Source organism: Pollicipes pollicipes, unplaced genomic scaffold (assembly GCF_011947565.3).
Source record: "Pollicipes pollicipes isolate AB1234 unplaced genomic scaffold, Ppol_2.1 Scaffold_2555;HRSCAF=2994_pilon_pilon_pilon, whole genome shotgun sequence".
NCBI classification, from domain to species: domain Eukaryota; kingdom Metazoa; phylum Arthropoda; class Thecostraca; order Pollicipedomorpha; family Pollicipedidae; genus Pollicipes; species Pollicipes pollicipes.
In genome coordinates this window covers 5,922,120-5,949,181 of record NW_023596136.1, presented here as the reverse complement: position 1 = coordinate 5,949,181, position 27,062 = coordinate 5,922,120, and the positions used below count along the sequence as shown (strand labels likewise).

General features: G+C 50.7%; 1 protein-coding gene across 1 annotated transcript in view; it reads left to right on the top strand.

The window, feature by feature from the left end:
- Positions 1–6,686, top strand: part of DAAM (disheveled-associated activator of morphogenesis-like protein) — a 40,900-nt gene extending 34,214 nt beyond the window's left edge. Inside the window, 9 exon segments of the mRNA XM_037228132.1 lie at positions 29–161; positions 894–1,078; positions 1,509–1,918; positions 2,379–2,524; positions 2,940–3,101; positions 3,625–3,990; positions 4,443–4,635; positions 5,029–5,199; positions 5,530–6,686. Of these exon segments, the coding sequence (XP_037084027.1) occupies positions 29–161; positions 894–1,078; positions 1,509–1,918; positions 2,379–2,524; positions 2,940–3,101; positions 3,625–3,990; positions 4,443–4,635; positions 5,029–5,199; positions 5,530–5,775 (2,012 nt within the window). The 3' untranslated portion in view covers positions 5,776–6,686.
- The last annotated feature ends 20,376 nt before the right edge of the window (positions 6,687–27,062 follow it).

Sequence of the window (27,062 nt, the reverse complement as noted above, 5' to 3'; positions counted from 1 at the left end):
TCTGACTGACGCGCCGGGACTGTTGCAGTGGACTACGGCACGCAGCCGCACCACTGGCTGCTGTTCGACCGGATCTGCCAGCAGATGATCCTCCAGTCGGAGGGGGGCGAGGACCGCGACCTGCGGCCCGTCGACATCAACGTCAACACAGTGGTCCAGATGTGAGTCCTCGCGACATATCGTAATCTGTCGTTTGTGCATCGGCAAGGCGTTTGGCTCTTGTTGCTGATGTCGAATTATAAACCAATGCACATAGTTGCAGAGGAGAACAGTGCGTGATATCTGACAGTTATGCGCACGGTGTTTTTTTTTTCTCTCTCTCTCTCTCCATATCGCAGCTGTCATACCGGTAGTTGAGTCGTCACGTTGCGATTGGATGGTGTTACTCATGTGGACAGTGCGGAAAAGCTGCATAAATTCATTTACCATTTGGTTAGTTTGCTCATCCTTTATCCACCATTTACTTAATCCCACACCGTCCCCTGACACCTACAAGTTTCTGGTCGCGAGGCGGGTGCGTCTATCCGACCTACGGCGCCGGGCATGCCATTTGAACTACGGCGCCCGCCTTTGTCGCGCAGGGCCGGCGCCGGCGGCAGAGCCGGCGTGTCTGCCTGGATGCTCGCCTGTTCGAAGCGTGTGCTTGGCGTCCTGCGCACGCGCGCAGCAGTCGGCGATTGAATGACATGGCCCATGCTTCTCTTAATTCGGCTCTTTTTGTCATGCGGGGAACAGGATATCTATCAAATTACCGCCGATAAGCTCACAATCACAACTGGGATGTTTTGCATCAGACATGGCATGCACAGAAAGCCATGTGGATGGAGAGAGGTGCGCTGAAACTCCAAACTAGACCTGTTTGTGCGTGCATGACGCAAAACATCCGTACTCAGGCTGGCCAAAGAGGAGGAGCTGCGAGGGGCTTTGACTAAGGCGGAGGAGCTGGAGAAGGAGAACCTGGACCTGATGACCAAGCTCAGCGAGAAGGAGCAGGAGTGCGACGTCAAGACCCAGGAGAGGGATGACCTCAGCTCCAGTCTTAACCGGCTCCAGGAGAAGTTCGAGACGGAGGCTATGGGTAAGCACCTCCGCGGCCGTGGCCAGCGGTGGCCGGGCGTCTCCATCCCACCCCACTTGACGTGCAAGTTTTCTGTAGCCATTGTTAAGACAGTCTTAATGTCGTCAAAGGCGAAGACAATGACCGGCCAAATTTCATTTCGTTGTGTCTTCTTATCGACCCAAAAGGTTGATAAGTAGACCATTCCGCTTACATAGATATTTATGTACGCAGAAATGACTTGGTTTGTTGACGGGCCTTATGTTCTAGATGTTATGTCTCACCCGCGGCGCCCGCTCGTATTTCTAGGTCATCTGCACCGACTGTTCATGTGGTCGAGGCGCAGATAGACATCAGGCGTGTGCCGTCAGTATTGCCACGATTCGTGCGTCAGACCACACGGGGTCTCCACACGCCTCAGAGAAGCTGACACCAGTCACGCTGTCCCCAGGCCACCTGCAGGCCATCCAGCGGCTGCAGGAGCTGCAGTACAGCTCCGGCCGCGGCCTGAAGGACGCCAGCTCGGACCAGGCGGCCAGCGTCGGCTCTGGGCTGCCCTCGCGCTCCGTGGTCGGTGCCGGCTCGCCGCCGCCGCCACCGCCGCCGCCGCCGCCGCCTCCGCCGCCGCCGGGCGGCGTCCCGCCGCCGCCACCGCTCGTCAACGGCGTGGCGGCGACGACCAAGCAGAAGAACGTGCCGAAGGCCGGCAACCCGCTCAAGAGCTTCAACTGGTCCAAGCTGCCGTCCAACAGGATCAACGGCACCATCTGGAGCGACCTCGACGACGAGCGGCTGTACAGCTGCATCGATCTGGCGGACGTGGACCGGACGTTCTCGGCGTACCAGCGCCAGCACGGCCAGGTGAGCACGGCCGCTCGCCGACGCGGCCCGGCGGTGCTCACGCCGGGCCGCGTCAGGCTGGCTGTCCTCAGGCTGTCCTCGGAAGCGGCCAGGTGAGCACGGTCGCTCGCCGACGCGGCCCGGCGGTGCTCACGCCGGGGTAGGCTGTCCTCGGAAGCGGCCAGTTGGTGCTGTATGCGTGTCGCAGCCCGGTGCGTCGCTGGCAGGTGGAGCCTGTGCTTTGCACGGAATGCTAATCTGTGAGTTTGGCTGGATTTTGGTGGCATGCCTGCTGTGTGCAGCAGGATGTCGAGGCTCTTCGAGGCTGCACGACCGTGTCCCAAAGCACAAATAACCCAACCGAGTGCTGTTCAAGTGCGTGAGTGAACGATGCTCTCAGCGGTAACGTGAGGAGATGTATGGCGGCTCGGCTGTTAGCCTGTCTGTCCGGCATTGTGTGACGAAGTGCCTCCTGCCCTAGCTGGACAGCTCGCTGGACGACCTGACGAACGCCGGCACGCTGACGCGGTCACGCAACAAGGTCATCAGCGTGGTGGACGCCCGGCGAGCGCAGAACTGCACCATCCTCCTCTCCAAGCTGAAGCTCACCGACAAGGAGATCAAACTGTGAGCAGCGCTGACGCACCTTTGAGGCTTTAGGCGTTGGCCGCGGGCGACCTGAAGAACTGTCCTGCAATAGGTCTACGTCGTGGTTAAAACGCGAAGAAGGCCGCGTGACCGTGAAAATCCACCCCTAATCCCGTGTCCTGCCAGCTGTGTTAGTCAAAATGTGACATCCTGTGGAAGCGCTCGCGGCTCTTGACCCACTGCGAACAGCACGCTGTTCCACGCCGCATTTTATCCCTTACGAACAGCGTTTCAAGTTACGTGTTTTGCTTCGGCGTTCGAGCACAAGAGCCAGCTCGCGAGACAGCTGGAGAGGCAACTCTTATCCAAAAAGTAGTTTTTTAGCTTATACAGGATGTGAGAGATTCAAAGATCGGATGGTCATTGTTCCCACTTGACGACTGTTCCTGTTCAGGGCCCTGATGTCGATGGACGCCAAGGACCAGCTGCCGCCGGACATGGTGGAGCAGCTGCTGAAGTTCACGCCATCCGCTGAGGAGAAAGCGCTACTGGAAGAGCACAGCGATGAGCTGAAGAGCTTAGCCAGGGCCGACCGCTTCCTGTATGAAATATCACAGTGAGTATTGCTGTTAGCAGCTTTCCGCACTCCCCTCAAACTCTGCCATAAACTCAGCAATAAACGTTTTCAAGCCAATCACCTCGATAGCACTTGGCACCGATCCCAAGGCATCTTGTATCCTACTACATAGACGCGATTATGCCGAGCTGTTACATAGGCCCGCGCGACTGCATATAACATGAAAGCTGAATGAAAGCATGTTTAAGAATCGCCGCGACCACACAACAGCAGGCCTGCTGTACACAACGGCTGGCCCCACCAGCCCGCTGTACACAACGGCTGGCCCCACCAGCCCGCTGTACACAACGGCTGGCTTCACCATCCCGCTGTACGCAACGACTGGCCTCACCACCCCGCGGTGCACAACGGCTGGCTTCACCATCCCGCTGTACACAACGGCTTGACTCGCCACTCCATTGAACACAGCGGCTGGCTTCACTACCCCATTGTATTCAACGGCTGGCCTCACCACCCCGCTGTGCACAGCGGCTGGCCTCACCACCCTGCTTCCCGCCCGCAGGATCACCCACTACGAGGCGCGCCTCAAGTCGCTCTTCTATAAGAAGCGCTTCAACGAGCGTCTGGCTGAGATCCGGCCTCGGGTGGCAGCGGTGGTGGAGGCCGCTAAGGAGCTGCAACGCAGTCGCCGGCTCAAGAAGCTGCTGGAGCTGGTGCTGGCGTTCGGCAACTACATGAACCGCGGTCAGCGCGGCAACGCCCAGGGCTTCCGACTGGAGAGCTTGCGCAGGATCGGCGACACTAAGTCGAGCACGCGCAAGCACGTGACGCTGCTGCACTACATCGTGGAGCTGCTGGAGACCAAGTTCCCCGACGTATTGCGCCTGGAGGAGGACCTGAGCAATGTGCGCGAGGCGTCCAAAGTCAGGTGTGTGGCGTTGTGCAGCAGCTGAAGTACGTTTTTCTGTGCTGGTTTATGCTTTCACAAATATGCGGCTGAGGCGATAGCTTCCTCCGTTCCGTATTCATCAAGGCACCTCTTCTGATTATAGCCATTCACTACTTGTGGAAGTTTCGTTGGTTTTGTAAATTAAGACCCCTACGGCTTGACTTGTTGCCATACAAAACAGCTTTTGGGGTCGGAACCATAGCTCTGTGTTCTGCATTCTGCGTTCCGCATTGCTATTGCACGCAAGCTTTTTCAAACGAACCTGTTTTGATGCGTTATTTGGGTTCTTAATGTCTGTCCTGTAGCCGCCGGTTCCACTTGACCAGACCTTGGCACCCGTCTTCGCCGGCAGCATGAGCGAGTTGCAGAAGGACATGTCGCTGTTTGTTGATTCCACTTGACCAGACCTTGACACCTGTCTCCGCCGGCAGCATGAGCGAGTTGCAGAAGGACATGTCGCTGATCCGAGCCGGTCTGAAGGACATCCAAAAGGAGCTGGACTACCAGCGGACGCGGCCGGCCGACAGCGGTGACCTGTTCGTGCCCACCATGAAGGAGTTCGCCGCCAAGGCCACCTACAAGTCGCGCCAGCTGGAGGACGAGTTCGCCGAGATGAAGAGCAGGGTCAGTTTGGTTTGGCCTGGTGCACACACAGCTGATCCGGCGGACGGTCTCACAAGATGCTGGCCTGTGACCCGATGCTAGTCGGGTGGCTCTGTGCACAGGCAACTGGTTCAGTGTCGGCTCAACGCCAGCTTGCTCAGGCTCAGGAACGAGAGGCGAGCTGCCAGCGTTCTTCCACAGGAACGCTTCACAATTGCCGTGTGCCGTAAATATAAACAATGGACCGTTCAAGGGGGCTTGGCGAACACATTTTGATGCGTTTCTAAAACTCCTTTAGTTAATACATGGAGGGTTGAGGCATACCTTCTAAGGAGAGCTTCCATGGATTTTTTGTACGGTGTTGTATTAAGTACATAGCTACCTCACGGTGTGCTGACGGTATTTCTTCCATAGTTCGAAAAGGTGGCGCACTTCTTTGGCGAGGATCCCGCGAGTGCACATCCAGATGAGTTCTTCGGCATCTTTGACGCCTTTTTGAACTCCTTCATGATGGCCACGGAGGACAACATCAACGTCAGGAAGAAGAGGGAGGAGGAGGAGAAGCGTTTGCGGCACGAGCAGGAGGTGAGTGACTACAGCAGCGACAGCAGGATGAGATTTCAGCACAAACCTGCAGTTTATGACATGACAATATAGGGGAAGAGGATTTTGTTGCCCATAACAAATATTGCCGCCCAAAAGAACGATGAGGAAAACAAGCTTTGACCCGAAACATTGATGTAACGTCACTACGAGGCATAACAACGCAGCTCTCCTGAAAACAGGGGCAAAACTGCCAGTGGCAGTTGCAGCTCCGCGAGCATTTCGGCGTCCCCCGAAGCACGGCGCCGTCGAGTCCCCCCCCCCCCCCCCCTTCCCCCTTCTTCCGATGACCGGCCCGTGCGGCGTCCGCAGCTGAAGCAGATGACGCTGCAGCGGCGCGGACACCGCGAGTCGCAGCTGAAACGTGACGGCGCCGAGCTCGAGCCCAAGCACGACCAGAACCGCGAGTTCGACGACCTCATCTCGGCACTGCGCACCGGCGAGGTGTTCTCCGAGAGCTTCCGCTGCGCCAAGCGCAAGAAGAAGAGCCCGCCGAGCCTGAGCCGGCGCGAGAGCCGCTACGAGGAGAGTCGGGAGCGCGCCATACGCATCGTGTAGCCGACCGGCGCGCCGCCGCGCGCGCGGGACTCTAGTCTGCGGTGCTTGGTCGCTGTGCGGCGGGCCGCGGGCCGTCAGCTGCGGGCAGTGGGCCATGGGTCGCAAGCCGTGGGCCGTGGACTGTCGGCCGTGGGTCCTGGACCGCGAGCCGTGAGCCGTGGGTCGCGAGCCATGGGTCGCGAGCCGTGGGCCGTGGACTGTCGGCCGTGGGTCCTGGACCGCGAGCCGTGGGTCGCGAGCTGTGGGCCGTGGGTCATGGACCGTGAGCCGTGGGTCGCGAGCCGTGGGCCGTGGATTGTGGGCCGTGGGTTCTGGACCGTGAGCCGTGGGTCGCGAGCTGCCGGCCGTGGGTCATGGACCGTGAGCCGTGGGTCACGAGCCATGGGTTGCGAGCCGCTGCCCATGTGCCGCGAGCTGCGGGCCGCGGGCCGTGGGCTGCATCGTCTGCCGGACGAGCTGTGGTTGGTCATACGAACGAGCGGGGCGCGACGTGCGCAGCCGGAGCGTGGCTCGCTCGTGCTTGCTCGTGCGCGCCTCTCTGCCGCAATCCTTGTTTGCGCCGGGTGTAAGTGGATGTTTAGCGCGAGGTGAGACTGCTCGCGGTGGGGTGATCGGCCGGGTGCGGGTGCCCGGCCGGCTGCGGGTGCTGGCGGCTGAGGAGAGAAGCGGACGTCCGGCCGGGCGGCCGTGTCAGGAGCTGTAGCTAATGTGATTTTCGCGCCGCGAATCATGCAATGAGTACATATGCATGTGTGTTTAATTGTGTGTAAATGTTTCGGGCCAGGATGAGCCGGCGCATTGTTTCGCTTGTAAGGATGCTCAGCTCTCTTATCAATATATGGCCTTTTGTAATTTTATGTGACCCGTTTGCACATTTCTAGTGTCGCTCTAAATACAAACCTCATAGGCTATGGCGTATGTGCATTGTACAACCCACCAGATGAGAGCGTTGGGTGGAAAGGTGCCTGAATCTTCGACGTTCTCCGCAACAACTTGTTCGACATTGCGAGGTCCTCCAGCCAGGATACGCCGCACATGAGGGTGCCTGTGCTCCGCGATGGACTCAACAACAGCCTATTGACCAGCACGAACGCATAACTACCCATGCTCCAATGCACTTTTACACTTCGTCGCTTCCCCACGTCTGCTGTTCGAAAACGTGGGAAAGTTAGAGAACGTTTTCCACAATTTTCAAGCGTTTTACGCTTTCGAGAGTGTGCAGGCGTAAAAACAATTGCGTACGATCAAATGCGGAAAATTCAAGTGCCAAATAATGCAGATTTTCAGCTACGCTTTTAAGACAGCCCTTTGGTCTTTATTTTTAGTCTAGTCTTCGAGACCAGAGTCTCCAGCGGTTATGTTGGCGAGACCGTCGTCAGATTATCCTTGGATAACGAGTCTGGTCAGTTTGCTAGTTCTTACATTTCCTCACATGTCTGTTGCGCTCGGAGCTCCAACCCAATCAGACACAGCTTCGCAGGCAATTAAGCTCTAAATACTCATCGGAGAAATAAACACGGGCACCCATTGTCCAAACGATTCAGCAACAAAATAAGTTCTAAAGGCCATCGCCATGTGACATCAAACGAATGTCTCCAGCAGTATCACTAGTATATTGAATATTGGTAAAGTGACAGAATGTTTAAGCATTCGCATTTCCGACACAATCGGTGGCGTGCTTTACATTGCGTCAGATTTTGTTGAAACTAGCATGATATGCACCTGGGACCTAGCCATATGGTAATACAATTTTATAAAGTCATACGCATGTTTTAGTAGTTGTCGGCTACTGAAAAGTCAAATCGACACATGGATACGCATGAAAAATATTGTGATTTGGAAGTGACTTGTTCTAAGCCGCCTGTCCGTTCCGATAGCTCAGCTGTTGGTCGGAGCGCCCGCCTTCCAACGCGCCCAGCAGTGGCGTGATGTTCTCGAGCTGCTTTAGGCACTCCCTTTATGCTCCGGATTTGTATAAAAAGACGGTACTAAAAGCCTCATTCCGGGTAGGATAGTCAGGGAAATCGGGAAATAGATGCATTGATATTTCAGCTCCATGCCTGTATCGAAACGAATATCACTGATAGTTATGGTTGTCGATTTCTCAAAATGTTTAGGGATTACGGTCTCGGAAGTCGCCGCCAGGGAATAGGTACGACAATAATATAACCTACAATAACTACATGTTCCTTAAGGCTCATGCGCATGGTCGTCGAAATCACGTAGCGGTCTGCATCAGCTTCTTACAAATGTGCATGTTTTGTAAAGCTGAAAGGGTAAAGTGCCATCTCTATCTCGCATATCCAAAGGCGAAATGCGCGCATATCTCCCACTAATTTCTCAGTTATTTGTTATATTCACATATGCACTAACAAGGATACAGTGCTCACAATACATGTGGTTTTACAACTCCTTTGCGCGCAGGTTCCCGACAAACTGAACTTTCATCGATTATATGGATTATGCACATATGCATTTCAGTTATATCAACACAAAACATATGTGCTCCTCCCTACACCAGTTACGAAAATGGTCCTCGACATTTCCCCAGATAGCCTAAGTAGATGTCCTCCTGTTGGGAATGCCTGCCCCGCTCGCTTCATTACGCACGCTTCGCAAGCCTGCTCTGTTTCCGGGGGACACTGTTCCGAGCCTTTGCGCCCCTGGAGGGAAAGAGGCTCAGACCCGCTTCCATTTCCACAAAAAGAGACCCGCTTCAGTTCGAAGGCGTTACAAATGAAGCCTCGTGAGGTCAGTGTCATGCGCATCGAAGATTAAGTGTGAAAGCGTCGCTATTTGAGCTGCCTTTTCATTGGTCACATGCGATAATGATCTCACCCACGCAGATGCGCAGTCAGAATCTTGGTAAGGGGAGGGGCACAAGATTGACGAATGACCCCTCCTGGTGAAAGGCCCTCGCCCAAAACATTACCAGGTATGACCCTCTTGATTTCAAGGGGCACAATTTGCTCTATCTAATTTTAATACCAAAACAAGCCCGAAGGCTCCAAAGGATGTCATTCTGCTAGTGTTTTGAGGTCAATAATCTGAAGAAATGCCTTACACGATTACACAGAAAAACCACCGTCGCCGTTTTGTTCATTTTGTAATTGTCTTGCAGACGTTTTATGAGTGATGCCACTCAGGGGCTTTGCCGGATTTTTTGCTGTTCTGTACAGAGACAGTGCGACAGAGGAGCGGGAACGATCAGGAACAATTTCAAAGTTGGCGGGCAAACCAAAAATGGTTCGGCAAGCCTCCCCCCCCCCCCCCCCCCCCAGCTTTTACCTCACAGAATTCCGGCCCTTTAGGTGAAAAAGTGATCCGTTTTGAGGCAAATATTCAGTTTAATAAATTAACCGCCCCTCATGCGTACCGTAGTATGGCACACCATAGTATCCATATTCCCAAATCGAACATGGTTGGCTTTCGTGATCACGGTACTTGAGAAAGAAAACAACGATGCCCGAAATACCAGAAATATATTTAAGAGGTCCCAGTTACTTCATATTCACGACGGCCATGATATGCTTGATCATGATCTACCGTATCTCCATGTAGATCTTGCAATAACTTTGTATCGTTTCTGCGGTGCCTCCACGCTATTTTCACTTCTGACACTGAAGCACCAGTGCACTGCTGACCACCGCGTAAGTCAGGTATTGGTCTAACTGGTAGTGACTATTGAAATGTTATAAAAAGTTTGTTTGCCGCTGTATTGACACTTGTTCCATTCCAGCTCTTTTCACCCTGTTGTAATTATGTCCAGTGGGATTAGACGACGGGCTCACTCACTGCCCGGTCTACGGCTCGTTAGCAAATTACGCGCAAATTCACTTCGAAAGACAGATTTTCTTCGCGTCTTCGCGAACAGCACTGGTGGGTTACGATTTATTTTTAAATAATCAACCTTTTACTCCTATATAAATTGATGTACTGGCTATTATTAAGTACTAGTGTATTAGTACTTAATAATAGCCAGTACATATATAAATAATAATAAATATAGTACTGATATAGTAATATAGTAATAAATATAGTAATAAATATAGTACCTTAATAGATAAGTACTGATGTACTAATATTATTAAGCAAACATTTGAATACATTTTGAGAAAACTCCTGATGGCTCTCATGGTCACGAGGAAACAACTATTACTTTCTTCTTTTTTTCGAAACTGGAGCTCAAAACGCAGAATGCCAAAGAACTAGGAGCTCAAGACCTTTCTTTCCTTTGTCAGATAAATTGCTCTATGGTCTGGTGCTGCTACGACATCGAGTTAATAGAGGATATCCGACGATAAAACTGCAAGTAAAAACACTCCCAGAAGTCTAAGTTATTTCGTTGAGAGGGTAGGAATAAGCTAAATACCTGACATGGGGCTCTACAGCATACTTGTATGCAAATAGGTCATAGCATTACTGTCAGTGCTGATAACATCTGCAGACCTCTTTTGTTTATGCTGAACTTGAAATTAATTTAGACACAGGGTATTGCTATTTTTAGAGAACACTGATCCAGGAGCCAGGACTAGTCCTTTGGTTCCGACCATTGCCATCGCTTCCAATTATTCGGAGCTCAGCCCAACGCTAGCAGTAAATGAAACATATAAATACATATTGGGATGGATGTTTTTTCTGTACCGCTACCCAAGAAAAGGTAACCAGGAGTGCCCCCCCCCAACCCCCCACCCCCCCCCCACCCCCCCCCCCCCCCCCCCCCCCACCCCCCCCCCCTCTATCCCAGCGACACAATAAACCGTGCGCTAACACCAGAATACATAAAATCAAGTCGCGGCACTCCCAGCTGGGAAGAGAAAACATTCATAAAGGAACAGGCGAAGGGGTGGTGCAGACCTATCAAGAATTGTGTTATGCAATAGGCAAGGACGATTCACGCATAAGAAGGCTTAAAGTAGTCATAGGCAAAGCAGTTAATGTCAGCCCGCTAGAACCACCCAATGAGCCACAACCACTCATTCACAGTGTGAGTAAATGTTACAGTCACACGAATCGGAGGGGCAACCAATTGTTCATTTTCGTGCTGGGTTTTGAGCTGGATGTCCAAAGAGTTCAGTTAAGCGAAGCTTGTTGCTGGGAGAACTCCCGGAGCCAGCGTCATGAGTTTGGGTACAAGTTCATGAATATAACTATATCAGAACGTGATTATAGAACATGAGGGAGGTTGAATGTGAAGTGAGTTGCATACGTACAGGGCAAAAAATTGCAACATCATCGAATAGGTTGGTTACGTTAACATTTATTCTCGAAATGCTTGCGGATGATATTCTTGACGATAGTTTTTGATGCAGAGATATCACTTATTCTTGGAAAACATGAAATCATTATGTCGCTTTACAGTTTGGGGCCAAGGCAAGATGTTGTAAATATTCTACAATTACGACTGGAAAGAGATTGCTCCAAATGTTTTGCCCGCCTCATATCCATTTACTTTGATTCGTAGAGCTTGTATATTGCATCGAGTGACGCAGGAAGCTGTGAAATTAGAAATTTGTGCATTACAGTACAGTTCACATTCGGGATTTAGCGATATCCGATAATTTCACAGTTTTGTAGCGTTTAAAGATGGGCTCGGAGCCTTGTGGAGGGCACACGTTTTCTGTCAGACGCACAGGTCTTTTTCGCAAAATTGCTAACCGATCTAGTTGAAAAGCATAACTTACACCCCAAATCAATCAGCAGCAAATTAAATAGGGAAGAATTAAAGCGTTATAGAGTAGAAGTGACGTTGTTTATCAATGAGATACCTAATCCTACTTATTACTCCAATGTTTGTACTTAATGTGCTTGCAACAAAACTGATGTGATAGGTAAGCTTAGGAAATCTGTCAATGAGCACACCAAGGTATTTGATTTGTTTCTCCTCTTCAGTAAGTGAATTGCTTATTTGCACATTTCGTTGGAACTTTAAAGAAAGGGTAGGATGGTGCTGTGTAAATGTCTTTGATGCGTTCAGTGAAAGCAGGTTAGCACTTAACCAGGAAGTCATTAGAAGCAAAAAAGCATTGACGTTGTTTTGAGCTTCCACAATACCTTTATTTTCGAAAATAATCGCAGTATCATCAGCGAAGAAGAGGTAAATCATGTTTTTGCTTGCTTTAGGCAAGTCATTTATGTATATTATGATCAGAATCGGGCCAAGAATTGATCCTTTAGGTATACCCATCCACCAGAAGGGTGATAGATAATTCCTGATTTTGACACAATGAGTTTGGCCAGACAAATAAGAAGAAATGAGTCCATGAGATTTTCGTCCAATACCATATTTGGTGATTTCACGTAGAAGAAGTTTTATGTTAACAGTGTCAGATGCTTTTCAAATCTAAATACAAACCTAGCACATATTCTCCGCTTTCAGAAGCCTTGGTGATAGTTTCTTGGAGAAGGAGAACTGGTGTGTGGGTACTTTTGTTCTTCTGAAATCCGAACTAATATGGTGAATTAGGTGATTTTGGTTTAGATGAACGATGAGTCTGTTATATAAGTTTTTCGATTATTTTGGACATAAACGGCAAAATGCTGATAGGTATATAATTGTTTATAAATTGACACTCCCCAGTTATTAATTTCAATATATTAATTGACATTCACCTTTTAAAGATGGGCTTAATCGCAGCTTTTTTGAAAATGCCTGGGAATATCCGCCATGATAAATAGCTGTTGAAAAGATGGAGAATTGCTTCGAGTATTACCCTTTCAGATAACCTCAGTATTTTTGCATTTATATTGTCAACTCCAGCTCTGACATTTTTTTATCCATTGATGACATAAATCAATTCCTCTCCATTAGTGGCGGGTATATCTACTTCCTTTTCTACATTTGCGATGAGCTGGAGAGGGTTAAATGAAGATATAGGAATCTTGTCCCCTAACTTTAACTTTATATTAAGCCCCATAATCAGCATTGTGCCTGGTGTCCGATGGCTCAATGAAAATACCGAGTTGGAGGCCTGTGACAGAGATCGCGCTGCCTATTTACCACATCCTGGTCGGTTGACTACATCGCTTGATTTTGCACGCATTCATATATGTGTGTGCAGTGCACTTGGAGCAATAACATCCGAGGCACAGTATATCTAACCCTTTTTAAGTCATACATTGCACAACACTGAGGATGCGAACAACAAGGAGACGGTGGCAGGTGACACCACTTCAGCGGCCTAAGGCAGCCTAAGGCACTCACCTAGCAGCGGCCACACGTCGGCATCCTCCCGGAGTTTCCTCCACGAAACACCTCTTCAGCCCCTTGATGTCAAGCTTTTGTAGCCTCTCTTGGTGAACATGCATCAGCGCGAGCCGCGTCAGGCAAGATCGTCGCTTATTGGCGCGCAGGTGCGTCTTCAGACGCCGGGGCATCGAGCCGATGCTTTCTCCTCTCTGGCGATGCCATCGTGCAGGGGGTATCAGGAACAAGAGTATTTCGACCTCGCCAAACATCCGCCTCGCCGGGTCATTCATCGCAGATAATTTCTTGCACACCTTCGCGGCAGAGATCGGTGCTTCGGGAAAACCACTACTCAGCACCACCCACAGCTGACAGTTAAGCCGTTCATGATCGACGGACGGCGGCAGCTGTAATGCGTCCAGCGGTGACAGCTGCTGGCCTGACAGACTTCCCAGAACTGCCTGTTCATGATCTACGGTGAGCTGGAGACCTGGGGTATGGAAGCGGCTCTCCAGCCGGCGATCGCTAGGTCCAATGCCTCCAACGAGACCAGTCGCGCGACATGGCTGGGCGACATCTCGCAGTCATTCGTCGTTAGGTTGTCGTTTCGCCCTTTCCCAGGTGGTTTTGTGCGCCTCTCAATGGCGGCGTATATAGGGGGGGGGGGGAGGGACAGCGGGGGCAAACTACCCCTCCCCTCCCCCACCCTCTTATCTTTTGAGGCGGGGAAAAGTATCTTTTTACCCCATAATTTTGGGTGGCCCGAAAAAGGCCCTCAGGTGTGTGGTAGTGCTTGCTTATTGTGCTACCAAAGAAAGCGTAGAGAAGCCCATGCCTGGTCTGGAAATAGCCCATTTTAAGGTCAGAAAGGCATCGTTTTATGTCCGCGGAAGGCCCATCTTAGGCTGGAAATGTCCCAATTCAAACGGGAGAACACTCATGTCACCTCCAGGCATGGTAGGGTCCCCTTTCTGATCTGGAAGGGGCTCATTGTAAGCTTAAGAAGGGCCTGTCTTACGTCTGAAAAAGGGCCCACCGTAGGCTCAGAGAGAGCCCTCTCAAGTCTGGGAATGGTCTATCATAAATTCAGAAATGGCTCGTCTCAAGTCAGGAAGGGACCCATGAGCTGAAAAACGAAGAGCTTTAGGCTCGCAAACGGCCTATTTTTTTTGGGGGGGAGCCTGGGAAGGCACATCTCTGGTCTGGAGTGAACCCATCGTAGGCTCAGAAAGCTAGTGGCGGTGGCCCCCCCCCCCCGCCAGGCAAACTGGCCCCCTTCCATGAGGCAAGGGTCAAAAATATTTTTCCCCCACATTTAGCGATTAAGAGCCAAGTCAAAACGCACAGCATATCGGGATACCAATACGCATAGCATGATATCGATACACTCTTAAATCAGCTCACTTCAGCTAAAGATAAGTGGCAAGTCTCTTCAAGGATCTGAAAACTATAGAAGGATATGGAAATGGCCCGATCGCACTTTGGTTGTCATATGCAGTCGCACACAATACCTTCGTTGCCAGTCATCGATTACCACAAAATGCGATCGTTAAAGGGTAGCATGTCAAAAAATGTAATTTGTGTTATGATAGGTTCTACACCAAAAAGACACCAATGTATAGCATCACTGAGACACGCTTACCAATAGCAGTTATCTGATTTGCAGTTGGAGCCCGGTCGCATGCTTGCAAAATCAGAGTCGCACACATATGGCGTAATAGTTACCGGCTATCGAAAATCGAATGGCCACAGGTTGCATATTTAAAGATAATGATTCGCTCAAAACGAACACCACGTCGATATGCGGCGGAGTATTCTACTCATCAAATCAACCTAGGATAACAAACTATCAATAACATTTCAAATCAATCAATATCAGCCACGGAAAATGACGACCACGTCGACAGCCTGCAAGCTGCAGCATGATGTAAGTACAACGGAGCTTTGCTGAAACCCTGGTAAAATCGTAGAGTTGTAACTACCCATGGCGATTTTTTAACAAAAAATTAATGAATCGCTTGCAACCAAAACTGCATCGACATATCGAACCTTGCTCATTCGGTTCCGATGAAGACTACATATCGTTTATTTTTTTCAAAGCCAAACTAAGTTATCGATAAAAGCTGACACCTTCTATGTTGTGCGTGTGATGTGATGTATAGCTTGGCTTGATCACATGCTGATAATATGGTGCAGTCACACCACATATGATACGTTCACCCCTGTCGGTTAATGGAAAGCAACCTTCGTTAAGTCACATGTGGAAAAATGTCATTTTCTGAAAATGATGCTTTCCAATCCCAAACTATGCAGCTTTATAGTATCTCACCCACCAAGCAAAGTCAAGATCGAAGCTATGCGTAACATCAATGGTCCCTCAACCAACGTCCGTGAATGGAAAATGCCACGCCCCCTTCCCCTTTGACTTCGTTTCGATTATGGCATTGGGTACAATTGGGGTCCGGTCACGCAGTCATGAAGTTGAGCACAAAATAAGTTGCGAACTGCTGATTCTGTTAAGTCCTTAACCGCGCACGGTAACACAATAAAAATGTTGCTGTTTTGCTACATAAAGGTTCCGTTCCAAATCAAAACCACGCCGATATATTCATACCAATTACCACGTCAGGCTAAGATGGTTATACACGGAGGGAATCCGTGATCACACTAACCTTTCTTATCCACCGGTAAATATCTGTTTCAAACTGCAGCATCTATGATGAACAACTGGGGTCTGGTGACAAGCTGGTTAAGTGATGAAATCGCAGAAATGAATTCAAGTCTTGTGGTGCAAGGCAATGTGACTTTTTCCGGGCATGTTCTTTATAATCCTCGCTCCCCCACTCTTTGGTTCCCAGTCACGCGTTGGGAAAAGCTTTTCTTATCTCGCCCTCGGAGCCTGAAAGAAATCCTCCATGTCTTTGATTCTTTATATAAAGATGTACCGAACGAGCTAGGTACGGATGTAACTTTCAACTCTCAAATGCAATCGAAATACGGGGCGCTTGTTCGGTACCTAAGCCCTCAAAAGCTTGTTTTGAAACCCTTCATCTGCTAATTGGTTTTACCATTTAAAGCAAATTTTCTACATTTCTGTTGGGCTTTGTACTAAGATAGTCTCTTTCAAGACCATTCCATGCCGTTTACATTTATGTTCTTTTTGAGAATTCAAACCCTCTCGTTTCTGAGCTAAGTGATTTCGAAAATATACAGACTTTGTCGCGCCGCTTACTTTGAAGTCACCCAGAGACGCATGTCGTCATGAAACTAGAAACGTCACACTAACTGCGCCTCTTCAACAGCGATGTTGTGTTCAAGGTCAAGAAGAATATGACCACTGACTTCTTCGTGTCTGGAGTACGCCAGCACGAATCATTGCAATAACGGACAGCAATTGGCTTGCAGCAAGCTTGATGCGTCAAATGAGAGCTTCGAAGAAGAAATCACATTTTGTGACGCATGATACGGGCATTTGGGCCCTAATTCTAGTGTTTGTGGTAATAAGGCTGAGAACTGAATAACTGAAGATAGCACCGTAACAGATGATGCAAGTGCAAGCATATAACATGGCGTCACGGACAAATACACAAGAACACCACGAGGAAAGGTCATAGATACACACACACACACACACACACACACACACACACACACACACACACACACACACACACACACACACACACACACACACACACACACGCGCGCGCGCGCGCGCGCGCGCGCACACAATAAAAGGGGCACACCTAAACCATGCTTTGACGGAAAATGTACAAACATTGACTACTAACGCCACCTTGCAGCGCCCAAAAGTACCACAAGTGAATCACAGCATTCTCTGCTGTGGCAATCCTGACACGGCCAGCCTGACAACGACTCTAACGTCATAAAAACGTTCCGCAGCCCAATCTAACGATGGCGTCTTGAGAAATATTACTACACGGTGAAAATGTATTATGCAGATAAGTTTCCTGCACTTAAAAACCACCAGTTGCAAGTAAGCATTTTCCATCATATCTGATGCTTCCTTCGATACATTCAAATGCTTCCATTCGCTTGAATGCTTGATGTAACTTAACCTTGGACCTTTAGCTTTTGTAATTTACTGTGTCAATGGGATGCATACTCAGAAAATGTATTTCACGAATCCACATCATGGATAAATGACTACAAAAACAAGGGCTGGGCTCAACCAACGTTGGCAGATAGTTAATGGGCCTATGGCCTATACAAACCAACAGTCTGCTTAGATCAAACTGCCTCGAACTGGTCTCAAACTGGTCTCGTGAACTGCTCGCCGTAAGACTGGGAGACACTGAAGCAGATGCGTTACATTCTCATCTTTGCTGCCATGGAGACGTCGTGCGTCGTCGTGGACATCTCATGTTCACAACATCAGAGGCAGGGTTCCAAAGCAAGGGATGTTCAATTTATAATTTGCTACATTTAGCGTCGAACACAACCTGTGCTTAGGCAGAAACAAAAGTTATTCCGGGCATCCCACTTCCAACGCGGCCTCAGCCTCCCGTTCTCACCCTAGGGCATGACAACAATCCAAATATCGCTGTGCCACTGAGATGAGCTGCTGAGCACCTACTCCGATTATATCACTGAGTGTAAGTTTCTTGATGCCTACATTTGGCAGGACTGGGATTTTGCTTTCAGAGTCTCATTACTGTGATAATACGAAATGAGTGACTGCAACCCGGCAGCCGATTGCGGGACTCTAACCCTCGGGACTCCAACCCTCGGGATTCCAACCCTCGGGACTCTTCCCTCGGGACTCCAACCCTCGGGACTCCAACCCTCGGGACTACAACCCTCGGGACTCCAATCCTCCGCATATAAGGTTCCACTCATAATCTGGGCGCAGTCAGCCCCACACAAAGTGGCAATGAATTTAGCTGACTCGCAAACATGCTTCCCTTTGCTTTTCTAGAACACATCATCGCGTATTCCTGGAAAGCTGTCCGTCGTTTTGTTCGTTTCGTCGCTTCTCCATCCCGTAGCTCCACACGTCTCGGGGCCACCTCAATGCTCCGCTGCTGCGCCCCGCCTCCGACCTAGGCAGCCGAGCGGGAGCGGCATCTGTCCGGCCGGAGGACCGCCCTTGCTCTCGGCCGCACACATTGCTGGCATAGCGGCCTCCTGATCCGCAGATCCGGCCGGCCGCCCATAATGGCGCCATTAAGCGGTTGATGCGGGGGTCGGGGAGCGCGCGCGGGCGAAGGCCCACAGAGCGGGGAGGGGGGGGGGGCGGGAGCAACCGAGCGTGAGCGATCCGGGCTGGGCGGGCCGGCCTCACACACACACACACACACACACACACACACACACGCGTGCGCGCACGGGCGCATACATCCAGATACACAGCGGGCGCGGTAGGGATTGGCGGATTGGCGGATTGGCCAGACACCGCCGCTACCAGCTGAGGGAGCGGGGCCGGGCCGGGGCCGGGGCCGGCCAGACCACCAGCCCAGCCACAGGGTAGAGCCAGACGGGGTAAACAGAGGTGGTTTGGAATTGAGTTGAGAATCGGTTGAGTAGGACGTCCAACGACTGGAAAGGTCAGCCAAGACCAGACGGTGCATCTGCAGACTAGACAGAGTCTCCACAGGCTTGATCGAGCGCCTAACCTGAAATCGACCTGCCGGAGACCTGCTTGTGTAGTTGCAGTTGACTGGGGGCCATCATTGGTGTTGCAGAACGTTTTGTCTGCTAAGGACATTTTACTGACCAGCGCTAAAAACTGTTCAGTATCCGAACATACGACAACTGGCTCCTTCATCCCAGAAGACGTTCATGCTCAGTCGATTTGTCGTGTGAAAACTGTTAAAAGCAGCTAGTCGTTCAAAGCAAGCAAGCAAGAAAGCAGGAAAGCATCTAGTCTCTAAATGATACACAATAATGTGCAGGACAGCCGCATTCAAGGGTGTCGACTTTTTGTAAGAGTGGCAGATTTCTAATTCCTATCGTAATAATTATACCGGTGGAGACCACGCTCGTGCCAATCTTTCTCGCGAGTCCGCCAAAGAGAGGCCTTGTCAAGCACAGGTTTTGTTTTCTGGTCACTTACGCGCGCCAGCACTCACCAACACACACGCACCTTACACGCACCAACACTCACGCCACAGCATCCAGCGCCAGAACCAACAGCTATCCTACTCCTTCGAGCTCAGTGAGAGACTAAGAGTCACCAATGGTAGTCATCATGGTCACCAATGGTACGTGGTTGTCTGTGGTTTCTGCACCGTGCTTTACGATTATATATGCGTATCATCCCTTTCTTTGCCGTATACAAGTGCGTCAGTTGGTCTGGGTGTGTGGGGTTTCAAATGTTTGGGGTTTCATTTTTACTCCTGGTTGTTGTGCATGCTTCAGGTAAATCACTCATAATACCAGCGTTGTCGGACAACATTTTACCGCAGGCTCTAAGTCCTAAAGACTGCAGTCAGATATGAATATACGGCCCTGGACTATTGCAATTTAGACATACCTGCCCTTTTTTGACATCAGGGCAAGCAGGGGTGCCCGGGTAATACCTATTACTTTAATGTATTTGATATGTGCAGCAATCGGAACCTATACCCCTGAGCTTCACGCCGAAAGATTCTGCACTGCTTCTTAACATTCAGGAAAGAACCGGGATATTAAAAACTGATCCCATGTTAGGTTGCAGGTTTCCAGGGGCAAAATTTATCAAAATGAATGGAGGGGGGGGGGGCTGGGCAGTCAGAAGTGATGCAACCTGCTACACTATATGCCAACGAACTGGTTCTTTTGCATTTGGCCCGCATTCTTCTCACAGTTTGGGGGAGGGGACTGGAGCCAGCGTTGTGGATCGGGAGTGAGAGGCTGAAGTCCCTGCCCTCTCCCCAGCTGAATAGGAAACTGCATCTTTGCAGGTTTCTACCGCGCGAAAAGGTCGGGAATAAAACTGTAAAGAATTAAAGCTTTATACAGCGACAGTAGTAATTGAAATACCGGCCCGAATATAGACATTCCAGTGTTTACACAAAACTTCTGATCGAATCGAATCCAATTTTTTTACATATCTTAACGTTCTTGCAACCTTGTACCGCTCAAAGGCATCGTGTCGATACGCTCCTTGGTTGTCGAATAATTGGCGTTGAGCTTTAAAAACCAGGCTTGTTGATCCGCGGTAGGTTGTGCAATACGGCCGATAAGGTCCTCTAATGTTTCTACTTCCCTAATGCTCTAATGTCTTCCTATCAAAGATATTCCAGGTAGGAATGTCCTCAATAATCCCCGGGACAGCTGCGGAACGCAGCCCAAAGGCGTTCTCCAGGGACCTGTGGGGCACGCAAAGCCGTGGCCTGGCCCCTGGCGCCATTCTCGCAGAGACAGCTTTCCGCCCACTGGCCAACGGCGAGCGAATTAAACCCTGTTTGTTTCTGTCGGCTCGGGCGAGCGCAGTCGGTGGGTTTCCCGGAGGAGGGCGGAGAAGATAGGGCTGAGAAGATTACCGAAGCCATGCGGCGCTTCCAATCAGGCCGTCAGGCCGCGGAGGCCCCGCAGGGCGCGGCGACCCCCCGCCGGCCCCTGTTGGCGTCCGGGACAGGCACGGCTGCGGGGTGTACCCATCTCTGAATCTGCTCCTGTGGCGGGACCTGATACACACCTGCTACGGCGGGACCTGAGGCTTGTCTGTTGCGGCAGGACCTGAGGTACGCCTGATGCGGCAGGACCTGAGGCGCGCCTGCTATGGCGGGACCTGAGGTTCGTCTGCTGCGGCAGGACCTGAGGCGCGCCTGCTATGGCGGGACCTGAGGCGCGCCTGCTATGGCGGGACCTGAGGCGCGCCTGCTATGGCGGGACCTGAGGCGCGCCTGCTATGGCGGGACCTGAGGTACGCCTGCTATGGCGGGACCTGAGGCGCGCCTGATATGGCGGGACCTGAGGCGCGCCTGCTATGGCGGGACCTGAGGTACGCCTGCTATGGCGGGACCTGAGGTACGCCTGCTGTGGCGGGACCTGAGGTACGCCTGCTATGGCGGGACCTGAGGTACGCCTGCTATGGCGGGACCTGAGGTACGCCTGCTATGGCGGGACCTGAGGTACGCCTGCTATGGCGGGACCTGAGGTACGCCTGCTATGGCGGGACCTGAGGTACGCCTGCTATGGCGGGACCTGAGGCGCGCCTGCTATGGCGGGACCTGAGGCGCGCCTGCTATGGCGGGACCTGAGGCGCGCCTGCTATGGCGGGACCTGAGGCGCGTCTGCTATGGCGGGACCTGGGGCGCGCCTGCTATGGCGGGACCTGAGGCGCGTCTGCTATGGCGGGACCTGAGGTACGCCTGCTATGGCGGGACCTGAGGCTTGTCTGTTGCGGCAGGACCTGAGGTACGCCTGATGCGGCAGGACCTGAGGTACGCCTGCTATGGCGGGACCTGGGGCGCGCCTGATACGGGTCACGGGCCAGTCAGGCCGCAGCTGGGTTAGCTGGTGGCGCTAGATGCAAGGGGCGATGGGTGCTGAGAGCGAGTGGGACGGCAACAGTGAGGAGCGATGTGAAATGAGCATAACAGGTCCAGCATATCCATGTCTTATGATATGCAGGTTGGGTTCAACAGCTATTATTGATCACTGTGACGGGCTGATGCTTCGTCTATGACACGCACGCACCTGAGGCGTTGATTATTTGGAATGCAACCTACGGTCGCATTCAAGTGATACCGAGATACAGCACGACACGGGGAGTGGCCGGTGTCGTCTTCGGTCCGAACATCGGTTTGCATACGCGAGCAGTGTCCAATGACCAACCGCCAAACGTGTGCCAATACCCGAACAGCGCACATTCCGCACGGGGACCCGGCATGGCAGTGGGGTCCGCCCGACGGCCGGCTGACCCCAATCCGACCCCTTTCTGGGCGGCCGGTGTGCCCCGGGTGCGCCGCCCCAGGTGTGAGGCCGTCGGCCAGCGGTCGCCGCCAGGCCGCCGCTGCTCCCCCAAATCGATCCGGGCGGCCAACAAAGCTGGCCGCCGCCCCCGGCTGTCCAAACAGGCGGTGCCGGCCGGCCGGGTGCAGTGCGGCCGCGCCCGGTGGTCCCCGGCCCGGCGGCCGCCATTGGCCGCTAATCGGCCGTGTAATCCGACTAGGATTACCGCCGTCGCTGGCGGAGCGGGCCGCCGGGCCGGGCCCGGGCCGCTCAGACGAGGCGGCGCCGCTCCCGGTCCGGACGCCGGACCCCGGGCGCGGCCAGCACCCACTCGCGCCGGGTTTTTAGGCCCTGATCCACGGCGTCCGAAGCCCTGTTCTAAACCCGAGACGTCTTGACTACTATCGGTTCTTCATGGTTTCTGTGAACTGAGTGAGCTGCTGTGCATGACCGGAAAAGCTACATGCATTGATCGTCTAGAGTCCATTGGTGTTTACCTTTCTTCCAGACCGACTCAGCTGCCTGCTCTGAACTAGAGGTGCAACTTTTCAGCTCGCCATCCCGCCAATCTCTGACCTGCAAGAACCCCGCGAGCTTTTGGGTGGGTTTTGGCCCAGACTTGGAGGGTTTTTGCGAGTCCAAAATTTTGGCTAGCAGCAAATTAATATATGTTTGCTATTTCTTAAGTTGGAAAACTATCCAAAAACCAGAATGTGATTCTAAACACAAAGCAAGCATGAAGCAAAAATGTTTTCATTTCTCACAAGAGCACCAGGTACAGAAAACCTGTAGCAGACATGACACACCAAAAAACCAAGTTGCATCAACTGAACAGCTTCAAGTGAACATCTCGCTGCAAAATTCAAGATAGCAACCCAATTTTCCAAAACCATGGCCCGATTTCATTGAGCAACAGTTAGATGGGTATTTGCTATAAATACGGCTGCACACTGCACTTTGCTGTTATTGTGAGGGTGTGACGCACTCAACCTTTGCTGGTTTTCACAAAAAAACATCTCACAAACCACAATCAATATCCATGGTTAATGAAATGCATGGGAAGTTGTGAGCCTTTCATCTCCCCAGCTTCACTCACTTCTCAATACAGCCAGCACTCATTGGCGTATCAAATGTGCAATAATTGGCTGTTTTCATGGAAGTTTTTCTGCGGATTCAACAACATTTGATGGCGTTTGATTGCATTGCTAAATGTCAACAATGTCACTGCAGGGGCAACTATTCGTGGACAAAATATGATTATTTTCCTTGCTTTGGAGGCCATATCACAGAAAGCACGCGGCCATTGTTGTGGGCCGGGACACGGGTGGAGGTATGAGAGAAATGTGGATTAGGCACTAGCATTAGCCTCATCCCTCGGAGAAAGCCAGAAGAATGGAGATATAGTTGGGTTAATATTTCGGCAACATGTCTCTATTGAAACAATTGCAAAAGCTATTGTTTCGATATTGCTTTGATACATTATTTTCTCTGCTATCGTTTCGGCACAGGCATGTTGCCGAAATTTCAACCCAACTATATCTCCATTCTCCTGGTTTTCTCCGAGGAATGAGGCTAATACTACTGTATGATATATGTGAATAATGTTTCTCGCTAATGCACCGAACAACTTACGAAATGTGGATTAGTTCAAAGCTACCATGTGGTTTTTATGTGGAGTGGTCACATGGTGCATCCACTCAAGGATAGCAAACACCATATGGAGGGGCTGGATGTGATTGTTCAGTGAGAGATGTGTCACTGTGGCAATTGTGACGTAGTGGAATGACGATTGAGCTTATGTGCATTGTAATGAACTATCACTTCCCATGACTTGAAACACCCAGTATTTTTTACTTTGCTGCTGCAAGCCAATCAATTGAGGCATGCAATTTGTTTTAAAAATGGTCTGTGGTTCATTGAGATAAGGGAGAAGAGCGCAACGTCTGGAGCATTTTTTGTGAAACGCAAACTTGATATACTCCCTAATCATTCTTATTTGTAGTTGAAAACTGCTCTCACAGTGTTTTAGATCTACTTTGGTGTATCATGACTTCCACCGTGCAGGCATGTTGGTTGCTGCTCTCCGAGTAGCATCGCTGGTGTTAGTCAATTAATGTTCTGTATTAAATGAGTCGAACATGTTGTACGCACCTGTTAATGTCTTGGTATAAAATCAAGGTGAGATGATAAAAAGCATTTTGCTATAACTTAGTACTGCGGGTTATTGGTGGATCAGCATAGTAGCATGGCGGGGTTTGTGGACTGGCTCTGAACCCCGTCGTCGTCTATCTGTTGTGTACGTGCTACAGCGCCAAAAAGTGACAACGTACGTGTTTATTACGAATTTCACTTTTCTCCCCTTTTGGTTTTCAGTTATCAAGGGTCACGCCACGAATTAAAGGGGGGACCAAAATGTGAGAACAATCCGCACATCTGTTCAGGTCGTCGAGATTAGCAACATGCTGGGTGACGTTTGCCTGTGCCTGGTGGAGGTGGACAGCATGGTCCACAATACGCACTGCTCAGAGGAAGGCATGCAATACGCACATTCGTCGGCGAGAGCCGCAGTGTAAAACACCGGCGCATCTGAGCAATTCGTCACGACGGAGGTGCGTGAACTTCGCAATTTCAGGACAGAAGAAACTCATCTTCTACACTAAAATATGATTAGCCTGGATCACATCAGTCTTGCCATGACCTTTACTGGGCCTCCAATGGTAAGCACAGCATCATGATAATCGATCTCAGTACATGTTCGGAGCATAGAACTGCCCGCCAGTAAACGCGGTGTGTCAGCAATAAGTGAATCGCTTTATCAGAACGACACGCTGAACTTTGACCCGACTCAATGTCTTCATGTTCAGAAGCTTGTGGTTATCAAGAATGGCATATCGAGTGATGAAGGCTTGTTGGCGATCTGTTGCATGTGTTCACAGCATGGGTTTATCGGCATTGTACATTGACCATCTGTGCTGTTTGTTTTCATGATCTTTTACCTGGTATGAGGATCCTGGTCCTGGGTCCTGATCCTGACCTTGCTTGATAGCGTAAGGTATTTCAGGTGTATGATTGAATCGTGAAGACTCATAACCTTTTCACTATCATATTTGCCGTGCCTGAAGGCTCACAGAAATTCAGTAAAAATTGTCCCCATAGGTAATGCCACCTTGTCAAAACGGATGAACCGTGTCACAATTATCCGATTTCCCTTTCGGGTATTGTTCTTTTAAAAAAAAAATGTCGCCGTTTACGGAATTCTAACACGACCAGTCAAACTCAATAGTTGCGCCCTTGTTTCTGAATGAATGTCATCACTGCTTGCCGATGGCCTTGATTATATTTGCAAAGAACGAGCCAGAAAATATTAGCGCTTGGTCTTACAATAGCATCTTTGATCGATTCCGTATGACGTACCTCTGATTTTCACGCACCATTTGCACCTTTACTCGGATCAATACTTATTTCGCGTTCGTTATTTCTTCAAACGATAAGCTAAGCTAACATTTGAAGCCAGCACAAGCTACACAAGGCAGGCTGTCATGAATGAACTACTGACCTTTGACATTTGACGTGTTTCTTCATCTTTTTCCGTTCGCCGCTATGCTCATTACGATCGCGAAAATTGATCAAGTAGAGCCGAGTATAAAAGGGCATTGCATAACAATGTAATGACAAACGGATGAAGACTTTTCTCGTGTTTGCCAGTCCGACTGCATCAATAGCTATACAAGCCACATGAATGGGAAAAGCGGTGCTAGGAAGGCCTCCCGAAGCTTTAAAAAACGCGGCATTAAGTTGTAAATGGTATGACCTTTAGGAGACTGAATCTGATCACAGCTGTTGAAAGTTTAACCTTGGATGACCCACCTTGCAAAACAGCCAGAACAAAGCAACTGTGATTCAGATGGATCAGCGTACAGAAATCGTTCTAGAAAGCGTTTCCTGAATGCATTTACTGAGCAAAGAAGGGCTATTTGTCTTTTTTCCAAAATGCCAGCGACATGACTCTGAGAAAGAGATCTTGAATCATGACCTGTCAGTGTCTGAAACTTGAATATTTCCGACATGTTTGGTAAAGCTGATGTAAAAGTTGCAAAAGTTTTGCAAAAGGCTGATGTAAAAGCTCCTGGTGCAAAAGTTTTCAGCATTATGCTTAAAACCGTCAAAAAGCTATTAAAGAAAACTCTTGCAGCCCACCTGAGGCCGAGACTCGTGCAACAACAGACAGTGCAACAACAGGGTAATGGGTAAAGAGAGGTAAACTGACGCCACTTCAGGGTACGTTTTGACTGGTGTGGCTCACTGAAGAGTGTAGCTGCAATCTGTTAATCAAGACATGCAGCCTAAAACACTAGCGTGAGTAACGACTCGGCGGATGGTTCAACATTAATGTTGATGCATGAATCCAGTGCATTGTTATGTTTTGCGGTTTTGGTGCTGCTGTTAGCTACTGATTCAGGAGTCTGTTTCTTGCACCGCAAAACAAACTCAATGGAGCCACATTCACCGCGTCGGTAAAGCTATTCGCGAGCCGCGCGCTTACTCTGGCGCGTTGGTACCAAGTCGCGGGCTGACCGGCCTGCGTGCGTCTCGCGCCTTCTGCGCCCGATTCCTGACCTCCCGTGCACATTCCTGTTGTTCTCGCGCACTGCCGCAACCGGTGACAAGCTCGCACAAATCGCTGAAAATCCCGGATAAAGAGAGGGCAGCCGGAACAGAGGGCGAGAGCACCGACGAGTCGATACCCCGGCCCCGCCGCCAGAGGGAGAGAGCGGAAGAGCGGCGGCAATCGGCCAGCGGCTGGGACGGCAGCAAATTGGCGTGTCACCCACACCACACTCTTCAGACAAATCTTCACGTCAGAGGATAATGAGAGTGTTATGGCGATGAATGGAAGGCATTTCGCCAGAGTGCCCTCGGGGCATTTGGTTGTCAGCCCAAAGATCATATTCGCGCCAAAGCCAGACAATGGCGCCAGAGAGCGGCTTGCTCTCAGGAGCGGGGCGCTTGGCGGATTTTACGGCGGAATTGATTAAACTCATCGCCTGATGAGGGCCCTCCGCACTGGGCTCGTTGGGGAGGTGGCTGTTGCGGTGACGCACGTAGATTGAGCCGGTGCCGCGTATTACTTGGATATTTCCTTGACCTCACACTGGCGCGACCTTGCCGCTGGAGGGTATTGAAAAGGTGGTATTTTGGG